This window comes from Balaenoptera borealis (genome assembly GCF_965194805.1).
Source record: "Balaenoptera borealis genome assembly, chromosome: 3".
NCBI classification, from domain to species: domain Eukaryota; kingdom Metazoa; phylum Chordata; class Mammalia; order Artiodactyla; family Balaenopteridae; genus Balaenoptera; species Balaenoptera borealis.
In genome coordinates this window covers 28218009-28242200 of record NC_138866.1, presented here as the reverse complement: position 1 = coordinate 28242200, position 24192 = coordinate 28218009, and the positions used below count along the sequence as shown (strand labels likewise).

The 24192-nt window shown below is 41.4% G+C and overlaps 1 protein-coding gene across 6 annotated transcripts in view; it reads right to left on the bottom strand.

The window, feature by feature from the left end:
* The window catches only part of ENTPD5 (ectonucleoside triphosphate diphosphohydrolase 5 (inactive)), a 33827-nt gene that overhangs the window by 3407 nt on the left and 6228 nt on the right, over positions 1 to 24192 (bottom strand). For 2 of the 6 annotated variants that reach the window (XM_082383958.1, XM_082383956.1), the window contains 13 exons: positions 11517 to 11589; positions 9650 to 9929; positions 8567 to 8646; positions 6491 to 6634; positions 6213 to 6288; positions 5886 to 5921; positions 5455 to 5543; positions 5069 to 5148; positions 4300 to 4361; positions 3229 to 3330; positions 2382 to 2522; positions 1388 to 1444; positions 301 to 416 (listed from right to left, as the gene is read on the bottom strand). In XM_082383958.1, the coding sequence (XP_082240084.1) occupies positions 301 to 416; positions 1388 to 1444; positions 2382 to 2522; positions 3229 to 3330; positions 4300 to 4361; positions 5069 to 5148; positions 5455 to 5543; positions 5886 to 5921; positions 6213 to 6288; positions 6491 to 6634; positions 8567 to 8646; positions 9650 to 9866 (1200 nt within the window). In that variant the 5' untranslated portion in view covers positions 9867 to 9929; positions 11517 to 11589. Of the gene's footprint in view, positions 1 to 300; positions 417 to 1387; positions 1445 to 2381; positions 2523 to 3228; positions 3331 to 4299; positions 4362 to 5068; positions 5149 to 5454; positions 5544 to 5885; positions 5922 to 6212; positions 6289 to 6490; positions 6635 to 8566; positions 8647 to 9649; positions 9930 to 11341; positions 11413 to 11516; positions 11590 to 12813; positions 15017 to 21415; positions 21482 to 24192 lie in introns of those variants that run through there. The other 4 variants (XM_082383959.1, XM_082383957.1, XM_082383960.1 and 1 more) reach the window with 4 other exon arrangements.

Sequence of the window (24192 nt, the reverse complement as noted above, 5' to 3'; positions counted from 1 at the left end):
CTTAGTTGTGGCAGGCGGGCTCCTTAGTTGCAGCTCCTTAGTTGTGGCATGTGAACTCTTAGCAGGCGGGCTCCTTAGTTGCAGCTCACGGGCTCCTTAGTTGCGGCATGCGAACTCTTAGTTGTGGCATGCATGTGGGATCTAGTTCCCTGACCAGGGATCGAACCTAGGCCCCCTGCACTGGGAACATGGAGTCTTAACCACTGCGCCACCAGCGCAGTCCCCTAAACAAGTTTTTAACTTTCTTTCTAACTCCCAAATAAGAGGACTGTTATGTGATGCCGGTGTCGTCTCTCCTACCTGTAAGACGGTACTGCCTGCAAAGCCAAAGCCTTCCTTCAACAAGGCTGTGATGTAACTGAGATCCATGCACAGGAAAGGACTGCCTGAGGTGAAGTTTTCCAGGTTATCACATACTGGAGGTGATAGAAAGAGAAAAGTGGAATTTAAGTTTGCAGCCAACTGAGAGGTGTATGATTTTCTCTAAATACAGACTGAGAATAAGCAAAGCAGAATCCTCCATTCTCCTTCTCCCAGATGCCTGGGAGTCTTCGAGGCTAGAACTGTGCACTGACAGCCTCTGTAAGACCCCAGCTCAGGAACCTGCACATTTCTGATGTGACATCTAATCTACTCAAAGGTACATGGGTCCTAGTTTATTTGCTATGACATATATTCTATGACTTATTGTTGGGGCTTAATTCAACTAAGTCCCTTATATATTAAGACAGGGAAATACCAGTTAGCCCTACTTCAGGGCCACTGGATAAGAGCAATTATTTGCTTTTTTTTTTTTTTTTTAATTTATTTATTTTTGGCTGCGTTGGTTCTTCGTTGCTGCGCACGGGCTTTTTCCATAGTTGCGGTGAGCGGGGGCTACTCTTCGTTGCAGTGCGTGGGCTTCTCATTGCGGTGGCCTCTCTTGTTGCAGAGCATAGGCTCTAGGTGCACGGGCTTCAGTAGCTGTGGCACATGGGCTCAGTAGTTGTGGCTCGCAGGCTCTAGAGCGCAGGCTCAGTAGTTGTGGCACACGGGCTTAGTTGCTCCGTGGCATGTGGGATCTTCCCAGACCAGGGCTCGAACCCGTGTCCCCTGCATTGGCAGGCAGATTCTCAACCACTGCGCCACCCGGGAAGCCCAATTTTTTTTTTAAAAAAAGGAAGAAATAAATGTGGAAAGAAGAAAATGTTTTCACCGTTTCTCCAAAGTCTCTTGTATTCTTATATTTTTCTTAGACACTTAATGCTTTTAACTCCTGGTAAAGACAGGAAACCAACCTTCTGAGAGGCTTTCTGCTGGCCGAAGCACATTAGGTCACTTTAAGGTCACTGGGGTTGGCAGGCACAGCCTCACGGGCTCACCTTCAATGGTTTCCACTGACACTTACCTTCCCTTGCTTTCCTTTCAAAATCTTCAACTTTTAAAACACCCCCTTTTTCATAATCTGAAATGAAACAGAACAGTAGTTGATGTCAAAAAGCCTTCCAGGAAACATAAGGAAATTTATCCTAGGAAATTATCCTATTTATAATAATGAAAAACTAAAAATAAAATTTCCAACATTAAAGAATGGGATAAGCAAACATGACATTTCCCTACAATATAATCTATACAGTTTATTTTATTTATTTATAATCTATTTTATGCTATGTATATTTAACCACAGCCAAAAAATAGGCCCATTGGGACTTCCCTGGTGGTGCAGTGTATAAGACTCCACACTCCCAGTGCAGGGGGCCCAGTGTTCGATCCCTGGTCAGGGAACTAGATCCCACATGCATGCTGCAACTAAGAGTTTGCATGCCACAACTAAGGAGTCTGCCTGCTGCAACTAAGACCCAGAGCAACCAAATAAATAAATAAAATATTAAAAAAAAAAATAGGCCCATTAAAAAGGGGCCATTAAACAGGTCAGAAAATAAGAAATTAATTCATATCTCAGGCCATGACAGATCACATATATACATTCTCACAGCTAAACAAAATGTGTTACTATTATAAGGAAAAATGGTATAAAGGGGAAAGAGGAAATTTTTGGGGTGAATATGTTCATTGACTTGAATCTGGTGATGGTTTCATGGGTGTATACATATGTCAAAACTTACCAAATTGTACACTTCAAATATGTGCAGTTTATTTTATGTCAATTATACCTCCATAAAAATACTTAAAGAAAAAAAAGACTTCATGTATATTTGTTTAGGCCATCTTCTAGCCCCAAAAGATTTGAAATCATATTCACTCTTCCACTTGGGTGACTTGGGAGAAAAGTACGGTGACCACCTCAACAAGGCATTGCAAATACTCCTTTTGTCCCTTTCCCTTCCCCACCACAGCCCTGCCCAGTTTCCCCCCTGCACTGACACCTGGAATGAACTTACCAATCATGTCTGTGTCAACAGCTCGGTCATAATAGTAAGAGAAAGCGTAGAAGGAGCTTCTCTGGACCTCATCTGGCTGATGAAGTTTTCCTTGGACCACCCTCAGCACTTCAGCATAGCAGGGCTCAAAGCCCACCTCCCCTGATGGGGCAAACGGTGCACAGGGGCAAGGTGAGAAAGTGAGAGGCAAGCAGCTGAAGCCAGTGGAACAGCAGGATGATCAAGGCGAGCTGAGGCTCAGGACAAAGGGCTTACAGACAAAGATGAACAAACTTCTGCAGCCTCATCTCTCCGGAGAACCAGTACCTGCTTCTCCACGGCAGGACCCCTCCCTAACCTGTGTTCACCAAAAAAGCCACAGCTGACCTCGAGCTGCCCCCTAGCATTATGTTTCATGGCATTTATGAGAAGTATGCAGAGGCTCACCTGCTTCCTTCATGGGAAAAATCAAGTTTTTTCCTCGAGTTTAAGGTCTATGCCTTTTATAATACCTAAGATCAATTATTCTTCTTATCGTCTCAATTCTATAACTAAAATAGCTAAACATTAATTGGATCTGAAACAGTTTCACCCTGCTGAGGGCAGAGACCCTCAATACATTAGACCCAGGGTAAGAAGAGGTTTCTAATGGATCCACAACACTTGGGCAGGGAAAGAGCTGAACACAGAGTGACAGCTGCCTTGTTCACTGTCACTTCACACTACTCCTTGGAGGCACATCAGCATCTATTTGGAATTAGTTCCTGCAAAAGACAAGCTTCTCCTAGCTCTGGAAAAAGTTTCCCATGGGACTTTTCTAGACTTCTACTGTAAAAGTAATTTCAACCAGTGAAAAAATATCACCTGCCTTCTTGGTTGCCACCATACTGGTATTTCACACCCCCAAAGATCCACTCTGCTTCCAACCATCTTGGTAGACAGGCACTTCGGAAAGTGTGTCCATCAACTCCTGAAAGAAACCAGACCACAAAGTAAGAGGCAAGGGTGTGAGAGAGAAAGAGAGGAAGGAAAGCAAGACGTCAGTAAGGTTGAAAGGAATTATCAAGGTGGCTGGGCCTTAAAATCATATGAAATTAGTTCCACGACTGCATCCTACGATGGGAATTCTGAACTCAGGGTTCATAGATGGGCTTTGTGGGGTTGGTGAACCCCCTGAAACTACAGGCAAACTTTCATGCTTATGTCCATTTGGCAGAGGGGTTGATGGCTTTCATCACATCTCAAATCTAAAACCTAAAATGGAATAAGTTCCCTCCTTTCTAAAACAGGGAAAAAATACTGTTCTACTTTTCTCATTGATTGTTGTGAGGCTTAAATAAAATACACTTGAAAATGTAAACTCTGAAATGCTATATACTCATCACAATAATAGCTTACTGTGAACCACACACCATAAAAATTAAAATAAATGCAAAATCTCTTTTAAGGTGAGGAAACGGGCACAAAAAGTTTAGCTAACTGGCCCCAAATTACAAGACTGCGACTGACCCTAGTTCTGCCTGACCCCAAAAGCTGAGCTCTTTACCCCTCTACTGCCTATGAAGAAAGGAATGGAGTTGTTCAGTTATTCCACCTTGTAAGTGGACTGCTGCTACCTGCACCTCTCACGTAAAGCTAAGGGCTTGAGCAAGCTCCTGCCTTGAGTCTTGAATTTCTGCAGACACTTCAGCCTCCTGGCCACAGACTGTTCCCCCCTATACCGAGAGACTTCATGCCGGAAATGGCTAATAATATATACCAAAACATCTGACCTCATAAAGTAGAAAAGGAATTTGCCATTATGATGTCTATTATACAACACAGATCTCTTACTTCAGCATAACCCTTTCTGCCATAGAATCACTGCCAAGGTAGGGAAAAGGCAAGCTGAGTACTGGTGTCACTCTCACCATACCCCAACCAGCACACCCAGACGAACCTTCTGTCTCCAGGGCTCCCAGAGTTGTCAGTCTTGCAGCTTTCAATCCAAATCCCAAGTAACTGTAAAATACAGGATTGACTAATTTCATGTGATCCTGAATTCTCTAGCCTAAAGCTCCCTCTTCCAAAAGTAACATGGTTTCTCTGTCTCACTCTGGAGGGAAGAAAACCTTGTTCTCTGTGCTCTATTCATCTCGTGTGGACAACCAGCAGTAATTCTTGCACAGTTCAGATCAAGGCCATGCAGTAAGAACTTCCCACAGCTACGCTTTAAAGGCCAGAGACAGTGACACTTCCTAGGGTCCCACCCTGGGAACCATCCCCAGAAGAGATCTCATTATCTTAGCTCCCAGCCCAACTGTGATCAAATTCTAGGCTGGATCTTGAACATCTGCAGGTCAGCTTAAAAGGAGCTGACACAGAGCTTTGGCTGAACCTTCTCTGAGTATCCTCTCTCTGGCGAAAACTTGACTCATATTACTTTTACTCTTATGTTACTTATCTTTTATTCTTTTATATTATTTTTTAAAATCTTACATTACTTTTTACTTTATTACTATTATATGTTTTTGAGGACAAGAATGGAGAAACCTCTTGGGTCCCTTGGGCTTTGGTAAGTAGCTTAGGTTTCAGTTAACAGGTCTTCAGGGACTGGCAAAGACTTTGTAAGGCTTGTCAGATGCAATAATAGATGTGAAAATGTTTTGAAAAGTTAGGAGAGTCATACAATGTGAAATATTATTATTCCTCCATGTCCCCCTCTTCACCTATGTGTATAGAGCTTATAAGTGCTGTTAAACATCTCAAAGGAAGTGAGGTAGCCTCTAGGGGTTTGTTCCAGGGTTTTCTGCAAAACAGAAAAAGCAAAAAGACTATTCAGGATCCCCAATTACCTGAAGATGTTATCACCACCATCCCTATCCCTCCCCCCAAAAAAATAAGAGATGAAGCAGAAGATTAAACAACTAATCTCACAAGGCTTGAGGAATCAAAGGACTCTGAACAGTGAGGGGAAGTTCGGTCAGTCATTAATTGACTCGACTCAGCCTGTTCGTGGTGGGGCTGCTGTCTGAAATGGGGCACCACTTTCTTAGCACCACGATATGCCTGCCAAGTGGGCTGATAACCATACCTTCATATGTATCTGACTCACCTCAAACTGCGGCAGGAACGTGATTTGGGTGGAGGCACCCCCCAGGTCCAGAGTCCCCACAGTCTCCTGGCTGTGGCCATGCAGCTGACCTGTGAATGAGAGCCAGCTCTGAACATCTTCTGTTTCCTGGACAGCCCAACACTCCTCTGTCTGCAATTTCTCTCCTGCTCTTGTCATATATTGGAGGAATTCTGTAAATATTCCACTGCTCCCCAGCCCCAAAGGCTGCCCGCAAATGCTAACCTAGAAGGACTCTTGCTGCAGCTGAGGCCTTGAAGGCAGGTAATAGACACTAACTTCCTGTCTTTCCTCCCCACCCTCCTTTTTATTAAACAAAAGAAAGAACAATACAAAGAAAAAAAAGGTATTTTTGCTCCCTGACCATGTGTGAAACCCAGTTAAGGTCTTAGATAAACTTGAGAATATATTACCTGTCAGAAAATTCACAGTAACCCAAGCTAATATGCCTAAAAAAGGAAAGACAAAGATTATATCCAGAGCATTTTTTACCCCCATTCCCTAGCCCCATCTTTGCTCTTTTTCTCTCTAAATTTCATGTCTAAAGCATACATTTCCCTCTCCCCATCTTTCCATTTCCTGCTATCCCCTTCCTCCTTGCTTATTTGTTCTCCTTATTTATTCTCCTTACTTAGTTCCTTTTTCTTCAGCACCCCCATCCCTGTTCCCAGTTCCTTTAATCAGATCTTTTATTAACCCTGGCCCTCTCCCCTTAGAACATACATCAATACCTCTCTCACCTTCATAGGATCCATCCATGATGCTAACACTGTCATCTGGTACCAGGAAAGGTGACTTCTTGAAGATCTCTTTTACCTAGCAAAAAAAGAAAGAAATCTGGATCCCCTAAGGCAATAGAATAGATTTCCACATTTTGACTGTGTCCTATAATGCTTAGAAAACTACACTCTTCATTTTCCCTAGATAAAATTTTAGCAGAACTCACTCCTTTTCCCTAAGAAACTAGAGAAGGAACTAGGCAAGAAATTATTGGTTTCTTGTAAAAAACAAAAACTACCTCAAAGAGCAGAGCCTGGGCTTTCTTTTCTGGCAGTAAGCGCAGTCCCGCTGTTGCCCTCAGGACCACTGGCGTTCTCTTCCAGTGACTTCGAGGGATTGAGTCTTTGGCCACCTCTAAGAGTTCTTGAACAGTCTCAGCACCCTGCAAAAGAGATGATTCACGTATCCAGTGAACAGTTCATTTAGTGGAGCTTGTCTATTCCCTCAGCATGCTCTGGGAGAGTACCAGGAGTGAGGTGGCAGAGGGCTCCAACCCTTCTCTGCTCCATAGAGCAGAAACCTAGAGAAGTGGGCTTCTTTGAAGAAGGAGACGCAATTTCATTTTGATTAAGTTATAATAAAAATGATTCTTTTACAGTGTGGTCATTTTAATTGTTATTTTATCTCAAATAAAAATTAGCTTCATGGGGGAGTCCCCTGGTGGTCCAGTGGTTAGGGTTCGGTGCTCTCACTGCTGTGGCCCAGTTTCAATCCCCGGTTGGGGAACTGAGATCTCACAAGCAGCATGGCGCAGCCAAAAAAAAAAAAAAGGAAAGAAAAGAAAAATGGTATCTGATATTAAAGAATTTCATATTCATTCACTAATAACAACATATTTTAAAAAATTAGCTTCAGGCCAGAAAGTTGGTATGGTGAAGGAAACAAGGCTTGGAGTTAGAAGACTTGATCGCTAGCCCTGTGGCCTAACATAGGTCACTTGGCGCTCCTGGGGCTTGGTCTCCTCAGCTGTGAGATGGAGATACCATCATACAAAACTGTTGTATGCGTTAGATGAGGCAGACTGCGTGGAGCTGCCACAAAAATGCTAGCTGCAGCTGTTATTATGCTACTCCTTTTATGACTTCTACAAGGACAGAACACATCAGGTTCCATTTTTGCATTACCAGCACCTACCTGCATGGCACACAGCAGATGTTCAAATTATGATATGTTAAAAACCATTATTTTAAAGCCATTGTTTCTCTGAGTAAACATCTGTTCTGACAACACGCTGCCTCTTAATCATTACAATTATTAGCAACCACAACACAATTTTACTCTCCAAATGTCAAATCAGTTTCTAATAATGTGGTTGCTTTCAACAGCTCCTAATTTTCTAGCACATCTGCCATTTCATAACAGCAAGCTAAGAAAATAAACATCCTCTCGGTTCTTCAAGTTCAAGCCATTTTTAACATCAGGTGTTCCTTTGGTTAATGATTACACTTGTGACACTGAACAACACCTTTATATATGCTACCAAAGTTCAACATTCTGCCTTATTCTATTTTATATCATTGTGGCCTCTGACATGGGGTGCTGTATGTTGTGAGAGCTCAAATGTGAAATACAGTTATGACAGAACTCTACATTCATCTTCTATTACTGAAAATTTTTGTTGTCGTCGGTTTTGCCCAATTTCTAGAATATAAGCATGGTTCTGTGCTGTATAAGGGCACTCTGAAATGGAGTTCACTGGATCTATATTCCCTTAATTGCCATGTGTATACCTCCTACCTTATAAAACTTCACAACTATTTTCTGCATCTACATTAATTGATGCAGTTGATGGCTTCAAATCAAAATCTTAAGCAGTAAATACAAAGAGCGCAGTTTTTCTTTTTTTTTTTTAACATCTTTATTGGAGTATAATTGCTTTACAATGGTATGTTAGTTTCTGCTTCATAACAAAGTGAATCAGCTATACATATACATATATCCCCATATCTCCTCCCTCTTGTGTCTCCCTCCCACCCTCCCTATCCCCCGCCTCTAGGTGGTCACAAAGCACAGAGCTGATCTCCCTGTGCTATGTGGCTGCTTCCCACTAGCTATCTATTTTGCATTTGGTAGTTCTTGAAAGACAGTGTTATCCCTGCATGGCCACAATCTATTTTCACACCTCCTTCTACCTAAGCCCTGGTGAGCCTGGGGTGTACAATTACTGTTATCCAGGAGATTAGCTAGGACAGAAAACTGATCTCACACATGACCTCAATATCAGTAGTGAACAGCATGAGATATTTAACAGCAGTGGTGTGGTAAAGTTATCAAGGCATTTGAGAATCGAAACATCTAATTGTAAAAAACTCACCTGCTTAGGTTGATCTACAAAAGCAGAAAGTCCTGGATTCACAGAATCAAAAATTTCCCCTTCCAGAATCGGAAGCTGTCCTATGTTGTCCATGGAGCAAAACAGAAGAGAGATGGCTGATTATCAAAAGTTAGGCTGTTTCTGGACTTGCCTGGTGGCGCAGTGGTTAAGAACCCACATGTCAATGCAGGGGACACGGATTTGAGCCCTGGTCCAGGAAGATCCCACATGCCAAGGAGCAACTAAGCCCGTGCGCCACAACTACTGAGCCTGTGCTCTATAGAGCCCGTGAGCCACAACTACTGAGCCCGTGTGCCACAACTACTGAAGCCCGCGCACCTACAGCCCGTGCCCTGCAACAAAAGAAGCCACCGCAGTGAGAACCCCACGCACCGCAATGAAGAGTAGCCCCAGCTCACTGCAACTAGAGAAAGCCCGCACACAGCAACAAAGACCCAAGGCAACCAAAAATTAAAAAAAAAAAAAGTTAGGCTGTTTCTGATTCTGGGCTCTGTATCATATTAACCTGCTACTTCCCCCCCGCTATTCCAAGTCATCCCACCTGTGAGGAATGGCTTGCAGGAGTACTGGGTAGGGGGACAGAGGATGAAAAGTAATCACTGAGGGTCCTTCTGCCATTTCTCTGGTGGACACCTAGCTTCTACTCCTTTCCCTAGACTCTGTTTGTAACTTGAGGATAGAACACTGAATATTCAGAAAACGTTAATCTTCAGGGTCCCCTCATCCCCTTTTCCAAGGATGGTAGTGATCTTTCTCTCAAGACCACTCTCAATATTCTGGACCCTGGAGTAATAGTCACCTTTAGAGAAAAGGAAAGACACATTACAGCTATACTTCTTGGACACATGGGTTTCAGACTACAGTCAGTCCAGATCTCTCTTAATTTCACACTGAATTAAACCATATGTGTTCAGTTATAGTCCAAAGTGTTCTCTGAAGAAAGACATCCAGTCGCTGTAAGATGCTGTAACTGACATCACACACTCTCAGCACATTTATTTCTGGGAGGAGTTGCTAAAGTATGGATTTGTCGACTCTGGTGAGGGTACCAGTTGCACGTACCTGGTAATTTCTGCACAAAGGTGTAAACATGAATTCGCGTTCCAGTGCTCCCTGCATCAAACATAATTCCATACAAGGTGCTGGCACTGACATTGATGGGGCACATGGAAGACAGGAAGACACCCTCAAACCAAGTCTGCTGGTCTCTGTGGAAGACAGTGCTGCAAACACAGGACACTACCAGCATGAAAAAGGCTGCCCCCTGGGAAATGGCCATTCTCTTCCAAGATGTAGTGAGTCTTTTGTTACAGAAGCAGTGCTGCTAACACACCTGCAGTGGCTTATAGGACAAAGACACGCAACGTTAGACCAACTGGCCTCTTTGTTTACACTTGTAAAAGAAGAAACACCCATTACAGGAATCCCACCCCCTTCCCTAAGCTGCTCCTTCTCTATTCCTAATAACCAGCACAACAAGCTACACCAGGGTGACATAGGCTCTTAGCACCTTTTCTGAAGGGTATCTGGTTGCAAAAGGACACTGGGATTTAAAATATATTTTCCCATGCTCTGCTTTTAATTGTAGGGTGGATCTCACATACTCAAAGGCTCTCTCTGCCACCCTGCTCCTAATGTTGAATCTAATTTTTTTCTTTCCATTTTGACAATTTTGTCTTTAGATCATATACTAACACTTCCTCTCTCTTTCCCTCTCTTTCTTCTTCTTCTTCTTCTTTTTTTTTGGCCGTACTGTGTGGCTTGCAGGATCTTAGTTCCCTGACCAGGGATCAAACTGGTGCCCCCTGCAGTGGAAGTGTGTGGAGTACTAACCACTGGACTGCCAGGGAATTCCCTCTTTCTTCTTTTTGATTGATAAACAGAAGCTTCAATTTCTGAATTAAAGTTATAAAGTTATAAAAAAGTTACAAAGTCCCTGGTATTGGGGTGTTCACAGCCTTTAAAAATCAGGCCACCTGTGACAACAACATGGCCAGTGGCTTGCACATTCAACCACATTTTAAGGAAATAAATCAACTTAATTCAAAAACACTTAACTAGACCATTACGGTTTTTAAAACATCCTTCACAGGTTAGGCCATGTTATCTCCATAAGAACTTAGAGCAGGTGGGCAAATTAAGACAGAAAGGCTCAATGACTTGTTGAAAGTCATAAAGCAGGTCAGTGGTGAGTTATGGCAAGTTACTGCCTGTATTTCTTAACATGTCCTTAGCAAGACAAAAAACTTGTAAGTGCTCAACACTGTTTGTTCTGGATTTGTATACCATGGTAGGTTGGGTACAAATGATGCAGAAAACCTAGAATGAGGTTACATGGAAAAATGTCTCCTGCATAGGCTGTATTTTCTCCTGGTATTAATGAAGAATGCCATATCCATCCTCTAAGATTGAAGGCTTCCTTAATTGCCCTTTATGTACTTTGCTCAAAACAGTTTTGGGTCTTCTGATCCACTTTCACCTCTGAACTTCTTGTGTGAGTCATAGCTACTAGTTAAACAAGATCTAATTCCAAAGTCCCCATTCCCAGTCCCCAAATCTCTAACAGAATACTTGGTATATTTGGAGTACAGATTGAGGATCCTTAATCATTCTCAGGTTTGTTGATCTCCCAGGGTTCACTTTATCCAAATGCCTCCCTTCCCAGGTGACATATCATATAAAATAAAGCTAATTAAAGTTCATTGCATTTGGAATGTAAAACTATTTAAAATAACTAGAGTTGTTCTGAAGTACCTCAAAGGCAGAGTTAGAATTATCAGTTTGAGCACTCTTCAAGGCTGAACTTCTGCCGTTAAGAATGAGAGCTATTGGTTAAGGAAAGGAAAACTTAGAATCTCAAACAAAGGAAGCTCATCTCAGGAAATCAACCACTGCAACAGGGCAGCTGCCTGGCCAGATTCATACTCACATCTTAAATCACTCCCTTTGGTGGATTCTTCTTTTACAGCAACTAGGCTGGTCATGTAGATCAATCTAAAGAACTGAAAAAAACAACCTTTCAGATTCTGAGTATTAACAGATCATTGCCCTGTTCAAAGCTCAAACCATGTTCCACATTCTCAGGAAGTGTATTTAGGGGCTCTACAGTCACCAGCCTGCTTCCATCACTATGACTGATTCCACAGCAACTTCTTCAGGGCTCACTCATATTTTCTCTATTATTGTGGTTTCTGAAAAAAACTGCTCCAGCTTCTGTTTCCATTAAGCAAACATTTGTTTTCTTCCAAAAGAAATTTCAAGGAGAAAAAAAAATGCATAATAGGTATCTGTTTTCATGAAGTGAAAACTGCAGAGTCATACCAGGCGTTCAGTGTAAACTAAACAGTAGATTTTAGAAAAAGCAAAGGATGAACACATAAAACGCACCTTCTGCTCTCAACCCTTACCTTCTAACACCACTTCCAATCTCATTTTTCTTTAAGATTAGCTACTTTAAGGATGGTATTAGAAAGGCTCACAACTTAGAGCACATATAAAGGTGCACTATTTTACATGACACAGCCCACAAGGCTTGCTCAAATGTCCCCTTCTCAGAGAGTCCTTCCTTGTCTACTATATTTAACATTGCAACCCACCTGGTCACATGTACGTCTTCTACCTTCCTTCCCTGTTTATTTTTCTCCACAGCATTTCTCACCTTCTAATACACTATATAATTTAATACTGGCACATAGTAGGTGTTCAATATATACCCTGAAGGGATGAACAGTGATCCAGTGACCCAGGGACTGTATCTCATCCATTTAGTAAGAATATAATAGCTGACTTCTTTCCAAAAGGAGATTAACAACCCACCCATGGGAAGATCATGATTCCAAACATCAAAGGATGGATTGTTTCTCCCAATGTGTTAATTATATACAAAGTTTTATATGCTACGCAAAATAATGTACATAGACTGGAGAGTATATATCAGTATATTTAAATCCACTCCTTTCAGAATTGGTCTTCTCAATCTCTCTGGCTATCTCCTTATTCACCCCTAACAAAGCCCTCTCTTCTTTTGAGACTTTGGTGCCAGCTAGGGTTTGTCACTATGCCCATCTCCTTCTAAGGTCTTTTCAGTGCATCTTTGTCTCTGTAGTAAACACCAGTCCTTCCCCCTCAGCCTCCCCAGAGCATCACACTCTGGATTCCCTTCTTCCATGTCACCCAGAGCTTGAGTCCACAATCCCACAGGACACGGGCCCCACCTGTGTGCTCACCTGCTCGTGTCTGCCCGATCTCTGTGAATCGTTGCTTTCACTGTTGGTTGCCTTTTGCTCTTTGCTCCTATTTCAGCCTTTCTGAATCAAGCTAGCTTCATGAATCACATTCACCTTTGTGCTAGTTTGCAACTAACACATGGCATTCTGCTAACTCACTCCCTTTTGTATCCTTCATTCCTCCCTTATCCACCTTTTTTCTGAGTATACATGATTGTCTGGTTCATCTACTTTTATAATAGTTAAGTGCCAACTGGTAGAATTACTGCCTATAGGGCTGAAGGTGCTGAGGAACTGAATTCTGTGTGGTTTTTACACAGGAGATTATAATTAATGTTTTTACAACATTATTTAATAATGCTATGTTTACAATTAAAAATATGTAACCATGTAAGAATATTATTGATTCATGTTTTTACAACATTAGCCCAATAGTAGAGAAGTGAACAGCACTCCTCAATAGCTTCCATCCTTGAGATGAACTTAGAAGGCTGGCATTGAATTGTCGAATTAATAAGCATCACTGAGTTTCTAATATATACCAGACACTGTGCTAGCTTCTAGATACAAAAGAGAATTCAAATATAGGCCCAGCTCTTGAGATCTCAGCTTACTAGAAGAAACAGACAAACCAACAGCTATAATGTAGTGTGGCAAGTTCTCTGACAGAACTATGCACAGGGTATGACAGGAATGGACATAAGGGACAAGTAACTCATCTTAGAAGGAGAAGGATGGAGGTGGAAGGGAGTGGGAGGCTTTTTAAGGGACGAGAGGCATAACCTGAGTCCTGAATCAGAGACAGGAATTACCCTGGGGAAGTGACACAGGAGAACCTTGAGAACTTCAAATATTAAGAGTTCAGTATGGCTGGAATGTAGAGGTGTACCAGAATGAGTACAATGGTGAGAAACCATTGTTCTGGAGGCATCAAATCAGATTTCCAAATGAGTGGACTTGTTTCCCTTATACAGTTCCATGGTGACACCTGACAGTTATTTATGGCTTTCTATTCCCTCCTTAAGCAAGTATCAATATTGACTGACCTGAATAAAATGACAGTATTTCCCAACAGTGTAAAATAATGGAATGAGAGAGGTGACTAGAAAGGTCTACCAAAACGTCTGAAAACACTGAAATGTAAAAGCTCCCACTGCTGGGCTTCCCTGGTGGCGCAGTGGTTGAGAATCTGCCTGCCAATGCAGGGGACACGGGTTCGAGCCCTGGTCTGGGAAGATCCCACATGCCACGGAGTGACTAGGCCCGTCAGCCACAATTGCTGAGCCTGCGTGTCTGGAGCCTGTGCTCCGCAACAAGAGAGGCCTGCGCACCACCATGAATAGTGGCCCCCACTTGCCGCAACTGGAGAAAGCCCTCGCACAGAAACGAAGACCCAACACAGCCATAAATAAATAAATAAATAAATAAATAAATAAATAAATAAATAAAATTAAAAAAAAAAAAAATCCCTAAAAGGTGTTTGTCTGAGAAAGCACTTAAAAAAAAAAAAGCTCCCACTGCCAATTCTTCTGAGTTCCACAGCATAGCTGGCTTTAACAAAGTTAAAAATTAAACATAAAGCAAGTTTAAAATGTAACTAGAATGAAAATTTTAAACAATAAGCTGAACCATGGGAATGGATTAGCCAAAACACCCAGAGCATAAGTTAGCCAAGCAAAGTAAAACCAAGGTTGGTCTAATAAGGTAAGTCTGGGACAGATTTCAGCACGGTAAGCAATGCCTCATTTGAGGATGTAACTTAAGACTTACACACCCGATACCAAGGGCCCGAGCCCCGGAACACGTTGCTATTTGAAGGGTGTATAGGTGAAGGTACATAATATCTTTTGTATTTCTAAAGCCAAGTACTGAGCCGGGAACATGTCAGACATCAGGAAATACATCCTAAATGGACTTGGTACAATTGGGCTAACGGTATCTGCAGACAGGAGCGCTGGGGCAGGGAGCACCCTCTTTCCCAGTGTCTTACTCTGGCTATGTATCACATCCACAACTCCTATTTCCCCTCCAAAGCAGCCTATAGGAGTGCTATTCTAGGAAGTCTATTTATTCACATATTCATTCGTTCATTTAGCCATTCCAGAAATTATCAGTTGCCTAGTGCTACTTATAAGTACAGCAGGCAAAGATGAATCATCTTAGACCTGCCCTTTAAGAGACTACTGTAGGGCTTCCCTGGTGGCGCAGTGGTTAAGAATCTGCCTGCCAATGCAGGGGACCTGGGTTCGAGCCCTGGTCCGGGAAGATCCCACATGCTGTGGAGCAACTAAGCCCGTGTGCCACAACTACTGAGCCTGCGCTCTAGAGCCCATGAGCCACAACTACTGAGCCCGTGTGCCACAACTACTGAGCCCACGTGCTGCAACTACTGAGCCCACGTGCCACAATTACTGAAGCCCACGCACCCAGAGCCCGTGCTCAACAAGAGAAGCCACCGCAATGAGAAGCCTGCGCACCGCAGTGAAGAGTAGCCCCCACTCATCGCAACTAAAGAAAGCCCGCGTGCAGCAACGAAGACCCAATGCAGCCAAAAATAAATTAATTAATTAATTAAAAAAAAAGAGACTACAGTAAACAGGAAAAAAATACATGTCCATTTAATTACCTTTGTAAAGTTAAAATGTGACAAGTACCACAGTTCCATGCTCTGAGATTTCAAAGCAGGGAGAGATTACTTCCAGCTGGGATGATCAGAGAAGGCCTTGTGAAAGCGGTGGCATTTGAGGAGGGTACTGAAGAGGGGAATTAGGGACAGGAGAGGAGCGCTTTTCAGGAAAAAGAAATAATATGAATCAAGACACGGATGTAGAAAGGGGATGGGGGGAACCCCAAGGGATAGTAAACAGAGCAGTTTGACTAATTGTAGTAGAAAATAAAATTGTAAACGCAAACTGAGGTCAGATAGTACAACACACCAAATACTCAGCTAAGGAATTTAGACTTTACTTTGCAGGCGATGGGAAGCCATTGAAAATTTTGAGCAAGGGAGTGTCACAAATATGAATCTGGCAGTTACATGCAAGAAGGATTAGGGTGGGGAGCCTTGGTAGGTTCCACTCACTTGTCTAATTCTACAAGTGTTTACTGGTGCCTACGACGTACTAGGTGCCAGAGAATTAAAGGTGAATAAACAGACTTTTTAATTCAAGATGCTCAGTGTGGCAGAGGTGACAGATACATATACAAATAACCACATCTTTTAAAGTTAATAACAAAAATGCTAAAGGAGCCCAAAGCACAGATGACTAACTCTACCTAGAGGATTAGGAAAGGCATTGAGATGACATTTAAACTGATTATGCAAAATGAGCAGAAGTACCTACATAAATAATAGAGACATGCGGACAAAGAGCAGAGGGACTATAAAAAGATGAAAACAGACAGCAGGGAAATTATGGATAGTCTGATTTCATTTTTAAATTTCCTCAAGAATTTTCTGTCATATGGATTTGAGAAACAAAATGAAAACAAAAAAATAGAAGATTAGAGGGGAAGAGGTATAAGAAGGTTAGCATTTAATGCAGAGGAAAGACTGAGGCCAAAGGAACACAATCTGAGGTAATAATAATAATAGCAGCTATTATTTATAGAGATCTTAATATCTGCCAAGCACTATGTGAAGTATTTTACATGGATTATCTCATTTAATCTCACAATACCACCCTGTGAGGTAGTTCTATTATTAACATCCCCATTCTAGAAATAAGAAAACTGAGGCTTAAGTAATTTAAGACCACACAGTAGATAAGTGAAAAGAGCCAGAAATGAAACCCAGATGGTCTAATTCCAGAGCCCACAGTTTTAATTCCTAGGTCACAGGAAAGGTCAGCCAGTGTGGTCCTAGGGAAAGGTAGCTATGGGGGTGGGGAAGACAGTTCAGAGCAGAGAAAAATGGTCAAAGACTGGCATCAGATGTGAAAGTCTTACAGTAGCTTGATCTCTTTCCTGTGCATGACCAAGAGCTTTTGATCTGTTTCCTGCTGGTCTACCTTTATTACATTTCCAGAATCTGATCATTTCTGACCACTTCCACCACCACTGCCTTGGCCGGAGCCGCCATCATCTGTCATGTGATTTACTCTAATATTGTCCTAATAGATCTCTCCTTTTACCCTGACTCCCCTAGAGTCTATCTTTAACAAGCAACTAAAGTCATCCTTTTAAAATATGAGTTAGAGCATGTCTCTCTTCTGCAAAGTCCAGCAATGACTTCCCATTTCCCTCAAAGTAGCAAGGTCCAAACAATAGCCTTCACGGATCCACCTGCTCTGCCTCCTACTCCATTACCTCTCTGACCTCATCTACTAACAGTTTTCACCTCACTCGCCCCACCCACACTCTGTGCTTAAACGTCACACATGCTCCTGCCTTATGGCCTTTGCTCTAGCTGTCCCCACTGTCTGGAACAATCTTTTCCCATATATCCACTTGATGAATTCCTGCAACTCCTTCATATCATTGTTCAGATGCCGCTTCCATATAGGGGCCTATCTTTACTACTCTAACCACTCTCCCTCACTGTCCACTACCTCCATCTGCTTTCTCAATCCCCCTTACACTGGTCTACTTTTTTTCTCCACACCACTTATCAATTCTAACATACTAGAGAGATTATTTACTATGCTTACTATCTGCGTTTCTCTGATAGAATATAAGCTCCTTGAGAGCAGAAATCTTTTTTTGTTTTGATGTAGCCCAAGCACCTAGAAGAGTGTCCATCCAGGAAGGTGCTCAACGAGAAGTGACAATAGGAATAAAGTGCAAAGTGACATAAAACGGGAGAATACTTTCATAAATAGTTAAATTTTTAAGAGAGAATATAATGATTAATGAATACCTATTCAATTTGTTTTAGGAGAAGCTATAATTTTCTTTTTCTGAATCTATTAGTTCTATAGCTAAATTCAATCTCTCTAACCAAACACATTCAACTGTTAAAACTGTGATAAATGATTTTCCAAAAAAAATCTAAAAGTAAACACTGTTTACATTGTCCAAATTCTCTTCTACATATCAAACCAATAAATATTTTAGGATACTGTACCTTAGTTATCTATTGCTGTACAAAAAATAACCCCCAAACTTAGTTGCTTAGAATGACAATAAATATTTATTATCTCATAGTTTCTATAGTTCAGGAATTTGGAAGAGGCTTAATTTGACAGTTCTGGCTCAGGGTCTCTCATGATACTGTAGTCAAGATGCAGGCTGGGGCTGCAGTCATCTGAAGGCTTGGATAAGGCTGAGGACCAATCTCCAAGATGGCTCACTCAATGGTTGGCAAGCTGATCTTAGCTGTTGGAAAAAAGTCTCAGTTGCTTCCCACATGGACTCTCTATAGAGCCTTAAATGTCTTCACAATGTGCTGGATGCCTTCCTCCAGAGTGGGCAATCCAAGAGAGAGCAATGCAGAAGCAGCAATGCTTTGTATGACCCTTCAAGTCATACACTATCATTTTCCCCATATTCCATTGGTCATACAGACCAATGCTGATGAAATGTGCAAGAGGACTACACAAGGGCACAAATACTAGGAGGTGAGGATCAATGGGGCCATCTTGGAGGCTGGCTACTGCCAGTTATAACCAGTTGTATAGTATTTTGTATTCAGCTTTTTCTTTCCAGTTTATATATATTCCTATTAACACAACTTACATACTTCTTGCTTTAGAAACTATATGTTATTCCAATGATATTAACTTTTTTATAAATTTATTTATTTATTTATATTTTATTTTTGGCTGTGTTGGGTCTTCATTGCTGTGTGCGGGCTTTCTCTAGTTGCAGCGAGCAGGGGCTACTCTTCGTTGTGGTGCACAGGCTTCTCATTACGGTGGCTTCTCTTTGTTGCAGAGCACAGGCTCTAGGCGTGTAGGCTTCAGTAGTTGTGGCTCGCGGGCTCTAGAGTGCAGGCTCAGTAGTTGGGGCGCATGGGGTTAGTTGGTCCACGGCATGTGGGATCTTCCTGGACCAGGGCTCGAACCCGTGTCCCCTGCATTGGCAGGAGGATTCTTAACCACTGTGCCACCAGGGAAGTCCCTCCAATGATATTAACTCTTAAAAATTAAAAATGTCATAGACTTTTAACTGCTCTGAAAATATCACATCCCACCACTTGAAGCCATTCAGTTTTTCTGTTACAGTCCCAATATTTTACTTAAGGAAAAGAATTAAAGTCAGAAAAACTACAACTCAAACAATGTCCTGCTTGTTTCTAAGAGTGAAAATGAGTTTAAATACTTCAAATAAAAGTCAGATAATTTTAGAAAAGAGTAGGAAGAAAAGAAGTGAGTCATTACAGATTACAGACATCAGTTAATAACTGAATAATAAAAATTAAATACTAAATCAAGTAAGATATAGAGTGAAAATATATTAACAGAATAGCAACTTTCTTCACGCTACATACAGAAAAAAAATTCTAATACAATGGTAGCATTAATAATTAACACTTAGGAATCTGCCTGCCAATGCAGGGGACCTGGGTTCGAGCCCTGGTCTGGGAAGATCCCACATGCCATGGAGCAACTAAGCCTGTGCGCCACAACTACTGAGCCTGCACTCTAGAGCCTGTGCGCCACAACTACTGAGCCCGCGTGCCACAGTTACTGCAGCCCGCATGCCTAGAGCCTGTGCTCCACAACGAAGAGAAGCCACCACAATGAGAAGCCTGCACACCGCAACAAAGAGTAGCCCCCGCTCGCCGCAACTAGAGAAAGCCCACGCACAGCAACGAAGACCCAAAGCAGCCAATAAATACATAAATAAAAATAATTACTTAGGTACTGAAGAGATATTTGGTAGAAAGGGATAAGACTGACAACTGGCACAGATTTGAAAACCACTGAACAATTTTATAACAAGCAATTTTTCAAATATTAACTAGATAAAAAAAGGTTTATTAAAAAAACCAACTTTTATTAGATTGTTGCCAAGGAGCTATGATAAGACCTGTGAGCATGGAAACTACAGGGGAGAGAGAGAACAGGAAGAAGAATTTCCCAATAATATGAGTTGTCTCATGTTGGTGGGGAGAGGAGAATTCTTGCCCCAAGGGCTCAGCCCAAATCTGATCACATTGTTCAAGTGGATTCACAAATCAGAAGGCTGGTTGAATGAGATTTCTTTCAAGGTCCCTTCAACACTAAGATCAAATACTCTCTCAGTAAAGGAATTGGAATTGGTAGTTACCAACAAATATAAACAGATTACTTCTTTCAGTACTTTATTCCACTTTAATAAAAACATCATTAGACATTTGTCAAGAAGGCCCACTCTGTACAATGAACCATCTGAGTCTTATACTGAAATGAGGTCAGGCAGTGCATGATTTCATTGTTCATTGTTTCAGGCTTGACTTAGCTACAATAATCACCGCATAGGGAAAGCTGTTGTTACTGCTGCCTCGCTTTCCTCACAAGTCACAAGGCCTTTTCTTCCCTATTCATTAAAAGTAGAAAGTCCTTTAGGTAAGAAGATACTATTAATCAGGAGGGGATTAATATTGCCCCAATGAGCAAATATAATGAAAATCTAAGGTGATAAACTATCTCTGCCTCCAAACCCATATCCACCATGGGAGGCACTTATTTGCAGAAGAGGAATTGCAAGGATTAGTGCCATGTGTCACTGTTTATACTGGAGTTTGTGGGAAGAGAAGTGAAAACATATTTTCCCTTTCTTGTTATCAACTGAAAAACAGCTACTCCTTCAAACATGTTGAATCAGTATGAAAGACTTGAGAAAGGCAAATATTACAATGATACCTCATGTATAAAGCAAGGAATAGGGGCGCCCGTACATTTCCTCAAATGTGTCTCTTTTAAAAAACATTTATTTATTTATTTATTTTGGCTGCACCAGGTCTTAGTTGCGGCATGCAGGATCTTCATTGCTGCAGGGGGTATCTTTCAGTTGAGGCGTGCAGACTCTTAGTTGAGGCGTGTATGTGGGATCTAGTTCCCCGACCAGGGATCGAACCTGGCCCCCCTGCATTGGGAGCACCGAGTCTTACCCACTGGATCACCAGGGAAGTCCCTCAAATATGTCTTTACAATATTTCTTCTCTAAATACCGTAACATTTTTATTTTAATAGTGTTTGGTAAAAATGTTTCTAAAGTGACATATTTTATTTATGGTTCAGAATTATGATTATGATCATCAGCTATATTTTTCTGTAAACTTGGGATGCCTTCAGGGACTATAGGTCTGTAGGACTGTTTGCCCTTCTGCCAACTAATAGTCGCAGATTGTTATACTTTTTGAGCTAGTTTTCCTTGACATCATACTATCTATTATTGCTGATCAGTGTTGTCATGTGCCTGACTCCTTCAATAAGCTGCCATCATCTAATTTAAAAAAATCTTTTGTGGGATATGAACCAGAGAGCCATAATCATTAGACTTTTATGTCAACTTACACAAATGAGGGCCTCTCCAACAAATAAGGGTTGTGGAATCTGTGACAGCTTTTACTGGCTCATTGACCCCTTTGCATTTACTATGAGCTCTCAGCTAGGAATAAGAAAGCATAAATCTGACCTATGGAAAAGTAGGGTATTACTTTATATAGGTTACTTACCAATATCTTCTTTTCCTTCTAGGCTTTCCGCTTTGTTTCCTTCAACTAATGCATCACTTTTTCAACCTATAGAAGATGGACATGGATACTCATAAGACCAAAGTTCTCTTTTTTTCTCTCTTGTCAGTATGCCTATTTTTGATTCAATTATCTCCTTTTGCATTTCTGTTTCCAATCTATTCAGGCTCTGGAAAGCAGATCACCAAGTTAATCTCCTGACTTGTAGTCTAGTACTCTTGGGCTCTTTCTCCTCTTTCACATTTTCTTTTCTTTTTTTTTTTTTTTAATTTTATTTATTTATTTATTTATTTATTTATTTATTTATTTATGGCTGTGTTGGGTCTTCGTTTCTGTGCGAGGGCTTTCTCTAGTTGTGGCAAGTGGGGGCCACTCTTCATCGCGGTGCGCGGGCCTCTCACTATCGTGACCTCTCTTGTTGCGGAGCACAGGCTCCAGACGCGCAGGCTCAGTAGTTGTGGCTCACGGGCCTAGTTGCTCTGCGGCATGTGGGATCTTCCCAGACCAGGGCTCGAACCCGTGTCCCATGCATTGGCAGGCAGATTCTCAACCACTGCGCCACCAGGGAAGCCCTCACAATTTATTTTCAAACTACAACTGCAGCCATTCTGTTTTTTTGTTTTTTTTTAATTATTTGTACTGCTTTTTTGTTTTAAATTTATTATTTATTTATTATTTATTTTTGGCTGTGTTGGGTCTTCGTTTCTGTGCGAGGGCTTTCTCTAGTTGCGGCAAGCGGGGGCCACTCTTCATTGCGATGCGCGGGCCTCTCACTATCGTGACCTCTCTTGTTGTGGAGCACAGGCTCCAGACGCGCAGGCTCAGCAGTTGTGACTCACGGGCCTAGTTGCTCCGCGGCATGTGGGATCTTCCCAGACCAGGGCTCGAACCCGTGTCCCCTGCATTGGCAGGCAGATTCTCAACCACTGTGCCACCAGGGAAGCCCAACTGCAGCCATTCTAATAAAATCACTTGTTTACAAAATCAGCAATAACAAGGGGAGGCAAGGCACACTCCCTCTGAAAGCTAGAGTACATTTCTGTGTAAATGTATGTGTGCACATGTATTGGGGGGCAGTGATTAAAGAGCTAATCCATAAACAAAGTACATAAGTTTATGCACTTTGTGAGGTCTTTTTTTGGCGTGAAGAACTCAAATACCAGTTGTGTGTTCCACAATGTGATCGAGAGTGGCACTATTACATAATGAGTATGTGGTTAAAAGGAACTAAGCCAATCCCAGTCCTAGGTACATATCCACAAGATTAAAAACAGGGACTCAAATAGATATTTCTATACCAATGTTCACTGCAGCATTATTCACAACAGTCAGAAGTGGCAAAAGCCCAAGTGTCCATCAACAGATGCATAGATAAATAATATAGTATACACAAATACAATGGAATATTATTTAGCTACAAAAAAGAAGTTCTAATACATGCTACGACATTGATGAACCTTGAAAATGTTACGCTAAGACACACACACAAAATATGATTCCACTTACATGAAATATCTAGAATAAGCAAATTCACAGAGACAGAAAGTAGATTAGAGTTTACCAGGGGCTGGGATGAGGGGAGAATGGCAGTTATTGCTTAACAGGTCCATGGTTTTTGTTTGGGGTGATGAAAAAGTTTTGCAAATAGATAGTAGTGACAGTTGTACAACACTGAGTATATAATTAATACCACTGAATTGTATACTTAGAATGGTTAAAATGACAATTTTTATGTTATATATATTTTACCACAGTTAAAAAAACTTTTTCTTTAAAAGCAGAGGGAACCAAGCACTGCAAACATAAGCTCATAAGAGGAAAAACTTTGGCTACTATCTCAACAGAGCAACAGTTATGACAATGTTCATCCCTGAACTACCTCATGAGCCAATTATGACTTAAATTCTGAAGGGTGGTACTGATACTCAGAAAATGTCTTTGAGCATCTGAGTTTATATAGTATCTTCTATTCTCCCAGAAAGAGAAAGTTAAACTTACCAATGCAACATAAACCTGAAAATTATACATTTAAGAGAGGATGTGAACAATGTTATAAATTCTAACTACAGGGCCTCCAAAGCAAACATTTTCAAGAAAGGTCTTCTTACATTTTGTTTACAACTTCAATGCTTCTCCAGGTATTCCCTTGGTATCCTAGGATGGAATGAGTGGTATCTACCCCTAAGCATGCAATCTTGACAACATTTCTATTAAATTTTCCTTTTAAAAACACTCATATTAAAAAAAAAAAAAAAAAAAAAAAAACACTCATATTGTGTATATGCTAATACACTGAACTCAAAACAAGAGACACCTAAAACTGGCATCTCCAAACATCTCCCTTCCTCCATGCCCCTGCCCCATACAGAGAGGGTTAAATGGATTCTCTAATTTCCTGTCTTTGTTAATGGCACCACAAACTTCCTAATTCACAACTCAAAATCTTCATCATCTTTGAATTCTCCTCTCCCATGCCCAATCTCTTATCAAGGATTGATGATTTTTACTTTGCAATATCTTTCCCATCTCTTTCTTCCCCCTAGCCTCTTGCTGATATCTAAAGTCTGGCCTGTATTACTTCAGACTTGGACTGCTATAGCCTCTTAACTGGTCTTCCAGTAACCAATGTCTCTCTTCTCAAATTCATACGTTACTGTCTTCCTAAATACTACTTTCATCATTTTCTCACTAGACTGTAATCCATATCATGGCAGGGATTCATTCATCTTTGAGAACATTGCATAACCTGGCATATGCAA